The sequence below is a fragment of the Festucalex cinctus genome, chromosome 21, assembly GCF_051991245.1.
Source record: "Festucalex cinctus isolate MCC-2025b chromosome 21, RoL_Fcin_1.0, whole genome shotgun sequence".
NCBI classification, from domain to species: Eukaryota; Metazoa; Chordata; class Actinopteri; order Syngnathiformes; family Syngnathidae; genus Festucalex; species Festucalex cinctus.
In genome coordinates, this window is record NC_135431.1 from 10,458,532 (window position 1) to 10,473,209 (window position 14,678).

General features: G+C 44.3%; 2 protein-coding genes across 6 annotated transcripts in view; one reads left to right on the forward strand and one right to left on the reverse strand.

Annotated features, from left to right (window-relative positions):
* The window catches only part of eva1aa (eva-1 homolog A, regulator of programmed cell death a), a 282,265-nt gene that overhangs the window by 136,431 nt on the left and 131,156 nt on the right, over nt 1-14,678 (reverse strand). The window lies entirely within an intron of this gene.
* On the forward strand, nt 7,626-14,230 carry mycn (MYCN proto-oncogene, bHLH transcription factor). Of its 2 annotated transcripts, XM_077510917.1 has the most exons (4): nt 7,626-7,718; nt 8,519-8,687; nt 8,892-9,586; nt 11,288-14,230. In XM_077510917.1, exons 3-4 carry the CDS (start codon nt 8,899-8,901, stop codon nt 11,959-11,961), a joined length of 1,362 nt encoding a protein of 453 aa, XP_077367043.1. In that variant the 5' UTR covers nt 7,626-7,718; nt 8,519-8,687; nt 8,892-8,898; the 3' UTR covers nt 11,962-14,230. The 2 variants fall into 2 exon arrangements, with proteins under 2 accessions (XP_077367043.1, XP_077367044.1); XM_077510918.1 differs by lacking the exons at nt 7,626-7,718; nt 8,519-8,687 and having other exon boundaries at nt 8,744-9,586.

Consider the following 14,678-nt stretch of genomic DNA (forward strand, 5'->3'; position numbering starts at 1 on the left):
AGCGATATCATCACAACGCCGCTTCCTGTCAACACAAACATTTGACTCCAAATTTATGGCTCTGGTTTCCTCCTTCTCACCTCTCGGGTAAACAACGCCAACCGGCCTCTCGCTCCCTTTCTTCTCTCGCCCCGAAGCCGGCACTCGTAAGTCAAGCTAATCTGAGTGGAACCAACGGACAAGACGGCGCATGTTCGCAGGAAACCTAACGTTCCATTTTCCCTCGCCTCCAAACCGCACGCCGATGATGTCAGGTGTGATATATCGACCCCGGCCGGCTGGGAAGCCAACCCTGGAGGTGGAATGCATTCAGCCGCAAAAACATACATGCACACGCAAACACGCACTCGGAAGGCCTCCCCCCGCCAGAGGTGTTGAAATGCTTGTAAGTCTTGAAATGCCAGTTGAGACGTTGAGCTCCCCTTTCACACGCACGGACACGCGCAATGAGCTGACGAATGGAAGCGTTGAAACATATTAACCATCTCCCTTTGTGCGCAGACAAACATTTAGCCTGGCTAATGACCCCCGAAGGATCAAAACAAATGCAGGGGATAAAGATGGGTAGAGAAAGGAGAGGGGGGGGGGGGGGGGGGGGGGGGGGGGCGCTAAAAACCGCCCCATTGACCGACAGCAGGTTTCAGGGTTCACTGGTGCCAAAAACCTACTTAGTCCTTTAGGTTATCAGACGAATGAACTAAAACAAATTCATTTTGATAGTCACTAGCCCCCAGTTTTAAGGCAATATTTACACTTTACCACAACTTGTAGTATTACATTTCTAAACTTTTAGGGCTCTTTTTAAGGCTACAAGGGAACCGTACAATTATGTTTTATAAAAACCTTTTCACATCCAGTGGACCCCTGCTATTTGCGGGGGGATAGGGACTATGCTTGCCTGTGAATAGCAGAAATCCATATATCATAGCCATTGAAATGCATTCGGGGCGGAGGTAATGTGTAATTGAAAAAAAAAAAAAAAATGCTGTTAAACCTCAATTTTAAGGGTTGGCTTGTCATGACCGGGGAAACAAGTCAAAAGAAACTATTATTAGACTTAAGAATGATTTTTATTTGATGATGAATTATCTATTTTTTAAAAATTAAAAACAAAAAAAGTATCCACAAGTTTGTTTTTGGATAGAAACAAAAAACTCTTTGGATGCACCGAGTTTTGAAAAATACATTTTCAGTGACCCAGAGTTCATAAGTTAAAGGCTAAAACAAAAGTAATTTGACATATTTAGTTATCACATTGAGCTTGGCTCATTTTTTTTTACAATAATATGTCATAGGTGACCGCACTAATCTAAACATAACATTCTGATGAACATTATATTTGCGGAATATAAGTTATGAAGCAAAATACGGCCATTTTTTTATAGGGCGGCCATTTTGCCACTTGCTGTCGACTGAAGATGACATCAGTTGCTCAGGGCTCAGGCAACAACCAATCGCAGCTCACCTGTTTTCTGAAGCTGCGCTGTGATTGGTTGTTAGCTGATGTCATCTTCAGTCGACAGCAAGTGGCAAAATGGCTGCCCCCTGAAATGGATAAACAGCTGGATTTTGCTGCTTAACTCATATGCCACAAACACAATATTAACCAGAATGCCATATTTAGACTAGTGGGGCTGCACAAAAAAAAAAAAAAAAAAAAAATTGGGGTTGACTTCCCCTTTAAATAAATAGACACAAGTCCTTAAGTGAAGAAAATGTTCTTACAAAAAAATGCAGGTTGGTTTCGTGTCTTTATCATGATGGAGCGATAAAACCATTTGTTTTTTTGTTTAGCTTTCTCTTTGCAGTTCACCACTACAAACAAAAGCTATTTTGCGTAATAACGTCTCTCTCTCGCTCCACCTTGTTCCCCTCAGACCCGCATCGACCTCTCCTTTAAGCCGCCATTCACACGGTCAATATCGCGATTATGCGTTATCTGCGTTTTTTCATCAAAACAGCTGCTCAAACATGGCAGCGTGAGCAAAATGTTAAAGTAAATGATGCTTTTCTCTGAACTTTTAAATCAGGCCAATTTGATTTATTAAATGGACAAATGGGCCAGGTTAAAATGTTTATTTTAATGGCTGAAATGTTTGATCATGTAAAAGCTTCTGTGGGCCTGATTCAAGAACAAAGTGTGCCGCCTGTGGCCCGTCAGCCATACTTTGCCTACTCCTAAATGCACCTGAGTAGTTTGTTTACAACTTACCCAACACTGGACATCTTCAGCGTCCCAAAAACAGGACACACAAGACAGATATACGTTGATTATTTAAGCCCGTCTTTGCTTATTAGAGCGCATTTAACAGCCTGTGACCGCGCTTGTCTGTTGGACTGCCCCCCCCCACATCAACATCAGTCTAAACGGGTTTCCGTTGCGTGATTCACGAGCCCACAAAGTTGCCAAAGCCTCCGCTTTCTACAAACAGCAACAATAAGCCAGTAAAGCTGTCAAAGTAAAAGGTGGATTTACGTCTGCCACTTTAAACATACAAAATAAACTTTTTTTTTTTTTTGTGTGTTTTTTTCCTGGCAGGCCGACTTTTGGAGGATATAGTTTAGCGCTCGCGTGCAACAATGGCGCACGACATCAAACCGAGCGGCTCTTGTTGCGAATCCATCAATGATATTGATTCCCAGGTGATCGTCAGGCTTTCTAATGATGTTCACCTTCGGGGCCACGCTGATTGATTCACGCTCACGTCTTGATCCATAAGTGGTAATGTGATCCATGAAACTGCGACGCATGATTACCTAGAATTTGACGCTCCAATGGGACCCGCTGAGGTCTGGAACTGATCAATTGAATGAATAAACAAACAGTAAATCCCATTACAAAGCATGTAAAAACTATATTATGTGCATTAAAATGATAATGTAAATGCTTAAAAAAAACATTTAACCCTATAACACCAAATATATATTAAATACAACACATTTTGAGCCCTCTATCTCATGAGTATAATATTTTCCCATTAAAACCCTGACGTATATGATCTGACACATGCATTGCACGGATAATCCATTAGAGGGCAGTATCACACAGCTGATGGCTACAAGTTCGCCCGAATTGAGAAAGGAGAGACACATATACTTATTTATTAATAGTGGGAAATGTTCTGATTTTTTGGAAAGACTAACATGTTTGATATTTCTGATTATTATTATATTTTTGACAGTTATAAATGTATGAATTTAAAGCATGTATGTATCAAATATGACACAAATCAAGTCATATGTGGAAGTTGATTTAAAAAAAAAAAAAAGTTTTTGTTCAAAAGGACCAATAAATATTTTATTTACAAAGAATCAGAATTTCCGCTCATATATTTCATGGTTCAGGATTTATAGGGTTGATATGGCTTTAATGCAAGACAAGCCTCTTATACTACATTTTATCTGCCTTTACCAAGATCTAATGCACTTAAAAATACTTTTATATACAGAAGTATCTCATACTGGAATATGTTACCTCCTCAAATGATGTCAATGTGTAGTCATGTTGTCTTTAAAACAGATCTTAAAAAATGTGTGAGTTAATGGCGATTTTTTTTTATTTTTGTTGCTACATTAATGTAGCTCTGGTAGAAACTATTAGTGATCCTTAAATATAGAAATAGAGTTTAAAAGCTGACAATTTTATGACTAATAGATTTTAGACTCGCTTAAACCAGGTCAAAATTGTGGCGTGATTTGTTAGCGATTTGATTGCGGTGCAGGCAGACAGATGGGGTGGATGTCATATTCAATTAATAAATTATTAGCATGGTAATCAAAAGGATGCAAGATCACGGGTGCAGTTGCCCAAATCAACGTCACATTGGTGGCCAATTACATCATCAGCAAGTGGAGATCTTTGTTTACCGTTTTAAACACTCTGCTTCCTCAATGTGTGCTTCCATCCCCCGGATTTTAAAGGGAATGAGGGGAGCCGCTTCGATTGGCCAGAGTCGGCTGTGTTCCATCCCACGACGACCCCTATTCTATCTGCGCTCGTCAAGCAAAATAAAAAAACCCCCCAAAAAACTGCACCCATACACACATTTGCATAAAAACTGCGCTTGGCACGAAAATTGTCAAGGTTCCAACTGTATACAAATCTGTCACAACTCACTTGCTGCTTAAACATAACAATACGTCTTATCTATACTTTCACTTCCGCAAAACGATGAGAGACGTCAAAACGCGCTTATCGCCGCTCATCTTCACCAAAGTTCCCACACACATTGGAATGCCTGCTTGCCGGTCGCATGAAACGACTTGACGCTTTCGACACGTGCAACGGCGAGTCATCACGTGGCCACGGGAACCGAGGCGAGACGCGGTTGGCTTGAAGTTTGACGCGCGGAAGAAGCCATGAAAGTCGCTTGCAAAAACTTCTGTTTCTAGAAGGTAACAAAGGACGGAATAGCCGCGGGCAATCCTCCAAGTGTGCCTAACGGCGTTCTGATGCGACGCCGTGTGATTCATCTGATGTGCCGGTTTCATTGAACCGGTAGACCCGGAGATGAACAGGATTTGCGGGCAAGATCGAACAAGACGGATTCCACTTTCCTTTCATATTAAAAAAAAAAAAAGATATCAAATCAATCGTGCATGTTCTAAACGGCCAAAACATTTCTTTGACAAAAGCACACGCAGTGGGGGGGATTTTAACACGGGCAAACATGTTCACGAATAACATTTGTCATGTCGGTTTATATAATGGGAAAAGCATTTCGCTGGCAGAGGAACTTACCTTCGTTAAAAATTCCTCAGTACTTTGTTGGAACTCGCTTCTGTTTTTTGTTTTTTTTTCTCTCCCCCTAACAGGTCCTTCCAGACTTTGATGAAGTCCTATCAGAGCTTTATCAGAAGAATCATTATTAACGGGAAAAGTAAAAGAAAAATGCATCCGGGGTTCGTTCGGTGTAAGGTCAATTGTGTGACAGTGAAAGTTGTCATTTCAGACCAAGTAGCAGCAGCCCTCGTAAACAAGTTTGTGAAGAAGCTTTATGCACTGTATGTTATCATGGCAATTAATCTTTTTTTTTCCAAACTACATAATGGATTCATCCCTTAACTTGATTTTCAAAGAAATTCAGTAGCTCAGTGCGCACATTTCCAATTTATAACCAAGAAATGTAATGTAATAGCTAGTAAAAGCATTATATGTCACATTTAATACACTAATGCCCTCAAGATGTTCCCACTTTAAAATGACTTTGGCCTACGTCATTCCTCGAGCAATGTTTTTGGGTTGTCCTTTTGATTGACATCCTTGGCAGAGGCTTAAAAAAAAAAAAAAGAAGTTATTTTCGCTTGACTAATCACATGGGTTTCAACATTAGATTTGATTCTTGTCCTTGGTCAACGCATGTCACTTGTTGCTAGGCAGAATTCATGGTGCCAATCAACCCATTGAAAAAAAGGTGTTTTACAACTGAATTAAGATGTTCAATAGCACAATCCTGCCCCTAATGCAAATTCCCGATTGTAATTCAACGACGACTACTTATGCTCCGACAATCACTACGCTTCTCTTTTTAGAACCGACCCATTTTCACTATGCAAGCAAATGAGGGGGGGGGTCCGCTGGTCGTTAAGATTCCTAATCTGCCTTTTTGAAACATAAACACAGAAATCACGGATTCTGTCGAAAAAAGTACTTTAAAAAAACAGTCTGCACCTTTATTACCACAGCAGATTGTCGTCACAGCATCCACTATGGGTGACTTATGAATCTTTTATCATAACTGGCCTAATTGCTTAACCATCCATCCATATGCTAGTACAGCAGTGAATTGGGGGTCGGGGGGTGTATATGTCACAGCTGTTATCAAAAACAACAGGGATGTCCCCCTGCTCCATGCACACAAGTCAACGTTAGCTAGCCATGGCTGCTACGTTGTTAGCATGACTAATTGGATGTTACGATAAAACGAAATGTCAGTTTAAGTTTTATTCTTCACACTATTACCATACATACATTTGCTCTTTTTTTGTATTTTCAAACAATCCCTCTTATCTAATCTTTGTGCACTTGTATTGGGGCTGACAATGTTAATATGTTGCTTGTGGCAAGTCCAGTTCATACGCAATACTTAATGTTGGAGACCGTTTGACTCGGGGATTGATTCATTTAATTTTTCAATTAGATTAAGTGTTGTGAAAGCTCAATACATCAAAAGGTCGAATAGCCAATTAACTAATTTGCGCCCAATAACGTGTAAATACGTTTTTTTTATGTTTTAAGTGTCCCAAAGACGTATTTATACGTGTTTTTTTGTTTTTTTGTTTTTTTTTTTATGCTAGAGCATACAGAAGGCTTTGATGCAGCCTCTCAACTGCAAAGAACGTTTGCAGAAATGGTAGTTATTACACAAACGGCCAGCAGGTGGCAACAGAGCAAAGGAGATCAACCAGGGCCATGTAGAAAAAAAGCTAAATTACTCACAATTTTAAATAGATTTGTGAAAACTGATGAAACTTAGCTCTCTTCGAATGCTAATTGCTGCAAAACGGAAACAGAAACATACTTTTTTGTCCTGATGAAAGAAGAGACTTTAATGTTTCTTTTGGTAGGTTCCATGTTTTTATAGCAATAGAACACAATATTCTGTGGGCCTTGCAAAATCAGTCAAAATGCAGTAAAACAGCCGGGAGCGAACGGGATTGCTTCTGTGAAAATGGCTGGGAGTGAATGAGTTAAGCAGCACCATGCAACTTGTCAATGGGAAAAAAAACAAACAAACCCAAAACAAAAAACGTGTTTTACTTTCACATAGGAAGCTGCCAGAGTATCAGAGCTGAACAGTAGTTTGAGAAAGTCAAAGAAAAGAGCCCGTGGGGAGTTTCTCCACTCCTTCAACCGTCTCTCCCGGTCCCAGGAAACTCCCTGCGAGTTCTCCTCGAAAGCGACAACAGCTGCACATTCTCACTTTTCGCTGGCTGTTTGAACTCCACCCCAAAAACAAACAACTAAAAAAAACAAAAATCACCTCAAGCATCTACGTTAGTGCAGCAGACATTTTGTGGTGCGCTGCTTCTATGAAGGTGCGATATAATCTTGCATTGTGCTCAAGTCATCTTTTATTGTTTGAAAACAGGAGCAAGTCACTTCTCCTTCCAACTGGCCTTAAATCGAAGCCATTGTGCAAACGTTGCCCTCTGTCAATATCCGTGTGCCCGTGCACATTTGCAGATGTGCCCTTCCTTCGAGCTGTCATTAAAAAAAAACAAAAAAAAAAACGGGGATGAATAGGAATGACTCCAGGCTACAACCACCGAACCACCGCTCGCGCTTACGTCACAGGCTTATCCCGGAAACAAGTGAACGCACCGCTGCCTAATGCACACATTAGCGCAGTGTTTCCCAACCTTTATTGAACCGAGGCAGAAAGTTGGCACAATACCAATATTGTTAGTTGAATACTACACCGATACTGAAGCAATATCAGACCATGGAACGTCAAATTCATAATACAATATTTGTATTCAATATTGTATGCTGCAATATTTATGACCCTGACTGAAGTGGGAGGGGGGAAGATTACTCAACAACTGAAATTGTTCAAAAGTATCTCTTTGATGATAACAAGTGATATCAAAGAGGCTTTGATGTCAATGCCACATTTGGATGAAAGCGCTAACATACATTCCGTAGCTGTCCAAGAAATCCGTTGCAAAAGCGTGAGGCAAGGAACTACTGCAGCTTGGAGGCGCATCTGGCACTGGTATGTGATGACTTTTATTTACTGGATCTTTATGTGTGCGCTTACGTGGTAATTGTGAGCAATGCTGAGCATTAGACAAAGTTATGCAGACATTTTGTCTTATGCAAAGTTAGCCAACCTAAAGGTCCTTTAAATAGTTATAATGTGCAATTTATCTCAAACAAACTGCTAAAGTTGTATATTTTTTAAATAATTAGATCACTGTGATGTACTGCAGCACAGTGGGAATCTCTGCCTTCAACAACAAAGAAAGTTAGTCATTTGATCACCAACTGTGTTCTTATTTTATTATTTTTGAAATGGATTACTCATTTGGCCTCTCGCGCAAAATAGCTGCATTTAAAAAAGCAGCCGTAGGAGGGCGCAGTGAGCCTTGACTTGACAACTGCCATGCCTTGGACAACGGCAAGCAGGAAAGCTGCTGATCCGCAGACAAAAGAGACGAATAGACTTGACTGGATGATCGCACAAATGAGGTGGTGGGGCAGTTTGCTGTAAGCCATTTGGGGTAAATATTCTGTGCTCAAGAGCATATGTGAGGATTATGAATGTTTTTACTTCAAAAACAAGTAGGGAGACATTTGAAATATATGACTAATTTTAAAAACACAAAATTAGTGTCAATTTCTGAAGCCCTTTGTCTCATTCCTTTTTTTGTTTTTTACACTCGTCTTTATGTGTCGTTTTTTATGTTTATCTCCATTCACCTTGAGAGAAAGAGAGCTATGCACAAGCATAACCCCTGCCCACCCACTCTACTACCGCCCCCCCCCCCTACCCCCTCCCTCCCCCCCTCCCAGAGGGAGGAGCCATCCCGCCTTTGCCTGCCTGGCTCTGGAGTGTAAAACAGTGCAGCCAGCCACGGTGCGTGTCAGAGGACCGTCTGTGCTCCCCACGTCGATGACTGCTCCACATCTGGTGTCTGCCGCCACTGTGCACGAGTGAACAAGCACAAGTCCGGAGAAAAAGGTACGAGTCCGCTCACGCCTTTGATGTGAACAAGGCGTGCGTTGTCATTTGCGAACTTGGCGTCTTTTACGCACGGGTGGCACATTTTACGCATGGGGGAAGAAAAAAAAAAAAAAAAAAAAAAGTGGAATGCAGACTGCGTGTCTGTGTGTGGGCTTTGAAGGAGCTTGACGAGTTTTTGCTTCTTCTTTTTTCCCGACACAGGTTTCTCATGCGCGGGGTGGAGAGGATGCTGGCGGTCGTGAGTAAAAACTCTGACATGGAGTTTGACTCTTTACAACCGTGCTTCTACCCGGACGAGGACGACTTCTACTTCTGCGGTCCCGACTCCGCGCCACCGGGGGAGGACATCTGGAAGAAATTCGAGTTGCTGCCCACCCCGCCCCTTTCCCCGAGCCGCGCCGCGCTACCTGGGGAGCCGGCGGCGGTCTCCCCGGAGGCGGACCTCCTGGGCTTCGGCTTGGGGGACCCGCTGGACTGGGCTTCGGAGCTGCTCTTCCTGCCCGAAGACGATATCTGGGGGGCGTCCGACGATATGGATCTGTTCGGTTCCGCTTTGGATACAAACCCAAACAGCATCATCCTCCAGGACTGTATGTGGAGCGGATTCTCGGCCAGGGAGAAGCTGGAGAGGGCGGTCACGGAGAAACTGGGCAAGGCTATTACGAGTGCCGCCGCGCCGGTGACCGCGCCGGCTCCGGCTGTTCCCGCTTCCACTCCCGGGAGGCGGGACGTGTGCGTCAAAGCGCCGGAGGTGGCGAGCCGCAACGCGGCGTCGGAGTGCGTGGACCCCGCTGTGGTGTTCCCCTTCCCCGTCAACAAGAAGAGCGGCGGCGGAGGGGACTCGAACGTCGGCGCGTGCGCGTCCACGACCCACGCGAGCGCCCACAGCGACTCCGGTAAGAATGAGAGCATGGAAACAAAATGTCTTTGTCTGCGTGCGAGTTGACCGCCAAACGCAACAATAACAAAAGCGCACTGTGCGCACCCTGGACTGACTTGTTCATATGACTGGCCCGCAATCGGATTACACGCACGCGCACGCGCACTGAAGTGACACAGTGAACTGCCTTTATGTAATCAGACGCCTCTCCTTCCGGCAGATGGCGGCAAAATAGGGAATTGTGTGTGCCCGATTGGCATGTGAACCCCCCCCCCCCCAAAAAAAAAGCTTTAGACTTTGTAAAAAGCAGAACGGGGTGACATTAAAGCAACAAAAGAGCTGATCAATGTCTGCATGGTTCCTGACTAAGATTACCGGGTCATCATGTGCCCCAAACATGCAATGATGTCATCATTGGACTAACAACAAAAACATGTTGACGCTGCACTGATGACACGAGATAGGAAGTGGGGGTTCAGGGGAGCATTTATCTATTTACGAATACTCCAAACAAACACTAAAAAGGAGGACAAAGAGCCCCCAACTTGGCACGGAGCGGGCACTGAAGGCAAGCCTCGCCAAAAGGCCGCCTCCGCCGCACACTCTTTTTTGTGTGTGTTTTTAAGGGGGCTGACAGCTTTGAACAAGCGCTCCATCCCGACAGCTGTCTGCCTGGCGCCCCTCCAAGCCGGGGGTGGAGTAGCGGTGTGGGGGGGGGCTTAAAAGCGCCGTGATCCGATTGCTGCCACACGCACGCCGTGTCCGAAAAGACTCACGCAGCCGATAAGACACGAAACAAAAGTTACGCGCCAAATTGTCTTTGAAAAGCTTGTAGGCGCGGCGCCGTCTGCTGGATGTGCTTGGTCACTGCACCGCCTGGCCCCGCTTCAAGTGGACTGTAACCAGACACAGATTTAAAAAAACGTATATGCACTATTTTTATTTTACAATATGTTGGATGCAGCCTGTTGTGTTTTCCGAATATGAATTATGCAGCAAAAATCCATTTGTTTTTATCCATCTCAAGGGGCGGCCATTTTGTCGTTTTGCTGTGGACTGAAAATGACATCACAGTTGCTCAGAGTATTGACCAATCACGGTTCACGTATTTTCTTAGTCTGGTCATGTGACATCTGCAAGCTGAGCTGTGATTGGTCGTCACCTGGAACTGAACAACTGTGATGTCATTTTTAGTCGACAAGTAACAAAAAATGGCCGCCTCCAAGATGAATAAAAATGGGTGGATTTTGCTGATTAATTTGTTTGCCAAAAACAATATTAATCAGAAAACTGTTTACACTAGTGGGGACACACAGAACATATTGTAAAGATTTTTTTTTTTGTATTTGTTGACTTGTTCATTGACACGATTAGGCCGAGCGTTTTATCTTAAAAAGGGTCCGTCTTCGTCAAAGGACGGCCCGCCCAGACGAAGCCGATTACAAGTTGCGGGCGGCAGGAATCCAAGTTGCCCGCTCAGCAGTCAGACTCGACGCGTCGACGCCTGCGCGGCGGATTAGCCGAGCGGTGACTGACGCTAAGCATTAAAGCGCTTCTGCTTATGCAAACAGCGTTGAGCAACACTCGCGTTATCGGCCTGGTGGAAGACGCGCGCCCGTGCATACCTGTCACCAGCTCGTGCATATGTGTGACATTGTGAGAATGCTTGTCGGGCCTGACAGATTAACCCACAACACGTTCTGTTTTGCTTTCCCAGAAGAAGATGAGGAAGATGATGATGACGAAGAAGAGGAGGAGGATGACGACGACGACGAGGAAGAGGAGGAGATTGACGTGGTTACGGTAGAGAAGCGGCGCTCCACAATCAGCAAAACGCCAGCTTCTCGAAGTCAAGACCAGAGATCCGCCGCCACGGCGGTCCGCTTCGTCAGCCGAGCCCCCCAGGAGCTCATCCTGAAGCGGAGCGCGGTGCACCAGCAGCAACACAACTACGCCGCGCCCTCGCCGTACACGTCGGACGACGACCCGGCGCCGCCCCCCAAGAAGCAAAAGGCGTCGGACGCCGCCCGCCCGGCCGCCAGAACCGCCTCGTCGTCGTGCGCCGCCGCCCCGCGCGGCAAGCGCAGCTCCAGCGGCGACAGCAGCCCGCGCGGCGGCTCCGACTCGGAGGACAGCGAGCGCCGGCGCAACCACAACATCCTGGAGCGCCAGCGCCGCAACGACCTGCGCTCCAGCTTCCTGACGCTGCGCGACCACGTGCCCGAGCTGGCGTACAACGAGAAGGCGGCCAAGGTGCTGATCCTGAAGAAGGCCACCGAGTACGTCAGCTCCCTGGACAGGGAGGAGCGGCGGCTCCAGCTGGAGAAGGAGCGGCTGCAGGCCCGCCGGCAGCAGCTGATGCGCCGGCTGGAGCTGGCCAGGACTCGCTGAAGCGCGCTCGCGCCTCGCCGGGACGACGCCCAAAGCCGCCACAACCTCCGCCGAAAACCGCCTCAGTAAACTTTGGAGTTGGCCTATCCACTTAAGCACAGACACACGGGCCCGCATGTACACAAACATCTCGGAGGGGGCGGATGCTTATTGGAGGGATGTCGGGACTTTCACTGCCGCCACTTTTTTTGCACATTTGTTGACGTTAAGAATGTTTAGGGTTTACTTTTTCAATCCAGTCACATCGAGGAACGATAATGAGGAAATAGAGGCTTTTTTTTTTTTTTTATATCCTGTTTTGGTATTATTTGTATTGTATGAGTTGGTTTTCTTTTTTTTTTTTTGTACTCACTGTGACACCAGCCTGGAATCAAGAGGATTCCGACCGGGACCGGTGTTGGAGGGCACTTTGCTCGGAAGCGCTCGACTTTGCTAAGAAGTCGCGCACAACTCTAACTTTGCCTTCACCACTGCAAAAGCGGACAAAATTTATACGAAATAGACAACAAAGACTTTATGGACACAAAAGCGATGATGATGCCACTACAGGTTTTCTCACTCCTCGATCACACTGGTGCTCCAACCAAGTAAATGGATGTATACCTGTGCACCTTTCTAGCAGACACTTTTGTATATACAGTGGATAGAAAGTCTACACACCCCTTGTTCGATTGCAATGTTTTTGTAATGTAAATCTTTTTTTATATAAATTTTTTTACATCATTTATGTGATCTACTGTATAACCTGTGCAACTCGGTTAAAAAGAGAGGGGAACTAAAAATGTGATGTTTGCAAAAGTGTGCACACCCTCTTAGAACCAAGTTTAAATTCCTGTTAAATACGAATCAGCGCACACATGCTACCATTTCAAGTGCCTCTGATGAAACCCAAATAAAGTTGAGATGTTCTAGTAGGCTATTCCTGACATTTTTGTTGTCACATCTTAGACCTTCTTCAACATTAGAGTGATCTTATTGTCAGGGGAAGGGTACAAAATCATTTCCAAGGCATTAAATATACCATGGAACACAGCGATATTATCAATAACAAAGTCTGCTCAGTATAGATGAGAAAAAAAATCTGATAATGCTGAAGAAGCTGCAGGAAATTGTGGCAAGTGACAATCTCCTGTATTCAAAAACACTTTGCAAAGTCACACTTGAAAGAGATTATTGTTGGATGACACCAATGTTGAACTTCAGGGTCACAATTTCAAAAGGTATGATTGGCGCTACCATAACACTTCTCATCATTTTTCCTGAGTCAAGTTGGAAGGAATTATGAGCAGTTCTAAATACAAGTCAGTGATAGCGAAAGCCAGAAAGCTGTTGGATGAAATTGGGAAGAAAAAAAAAATGGCTTCACCAGAAGACGAGTCCGGTTTTGAAATGGCTCACCCAGAGTCCAGATGTGAATCAAGTTGAACAGCTGGGGTGATCAGGTGACATCTTCACAGTCTGACAGATTTGCTTGACTCTGTGTTAGCGGGTGTGCACATTTATGCAACTATGTTTTTGTCGATATGCTTTTCAATTCAGATATACAGGTTATAGGCCACATTCATCACGGAAAAACTTTAGATCTGATTTATTATAGTCACATTTATTTATATCACAAATATTTTGCATTTGAGCAGGGGTGCAGATTTTTTTTTTTTTTTTTTTATATCCACCGTCACATCAGTGTACAGACAAAATACACTCAGATCTGCCTTGTTTTGTAATACATTTTTGTCCTGGATTTTTTTATATAAATATCTACGTGTCAGGAAGCTGCCAATAATAACTAGACTGGAAATTTATATACCTTTAAAAAGTACTGTAAGGCCTCAATTTTTGAGCGTCACCAACTTTGTCATATAACGATATATTGCCCCCCCCCCCCCCCTCTTTTTTTTTTCTTTGTATTGTATCATTTTACTAATTCTACACACCTTTTACGCTTTTTAGTGTGAACCTGATACATACTAAATTTGATACTTATATTTTCGTATGAAAATGAGTTCTGGGTAGATATCTTATCTTTTTTCATCTTCTATTCTCAAACTTTTGTACAGCAAATGTGTTCTATCTTGTACTTTTTATCCTTTCGCCACTCTCTCTTTTGTTTATATTTGTAACTATCGGGTGCATAGAATTGGGTATATGGATATGAGATGTTTTTTTTTTTCCCCTCTCCCGATTTTTAAAATGTACATTTATTAGTGCTGCAACTCATAGCACTTTGAAATACCTCATTTTGACAAATAAATAGACATCATTAAACCAGCATCTTGCTTGTTGTGACTCGTACTTCCATTTTTATTGTTTTCTTGCTTATCGTGACAAAGAAATAAAGAATTCTGGATCCTCTTCCCCCGTAGCCTCTCACATACACCCACACACCCACCCACACACACTTCAAGTGCGTCCAAACACACACACACACGCACGCCCACTCGCTACTACATTGTTCCGGCCGTCGCCATGGAAACTAGAGCAGCTGCTGAGTGGCAGACACAGGGAGCGAGTCTTTTATTTGTCCGTGTATTTCTGCCTGCGTGCATGAATGCAAATGCGTGCGTGTACCTATTGTACGCCCCCCCCCCCCCCCCGCCTGCCGCCGATCGCCGCCACCTCCTGGTCTGTGTGTGGCCGCCGGGCGCCCGGTAGCCTCGACCTTGCTCGCCGGCGGCCACAATGCCAGGACAAGCCTGGATACTGTTTACCAACATCAG

What these genes read in the sequence shown, in the direction of transcription:
- mycn (XM_077510917.1), top strand. Translation starts at nt 8,899, where the DNA reads ATGCGCGGGGTGGAGAGGATGCTGGCGGTCGTGAGTAAAAACTCTGAC. An exon ending in GAGCGCCCACAGCGACTCCG is followed by an intron (nt 9,587 to 11,287) that starts GTAAGAATGAGA and finishes TTGCTTTCCCAG; the next exon opens with AAGAAGATGAGGAAGATGAT.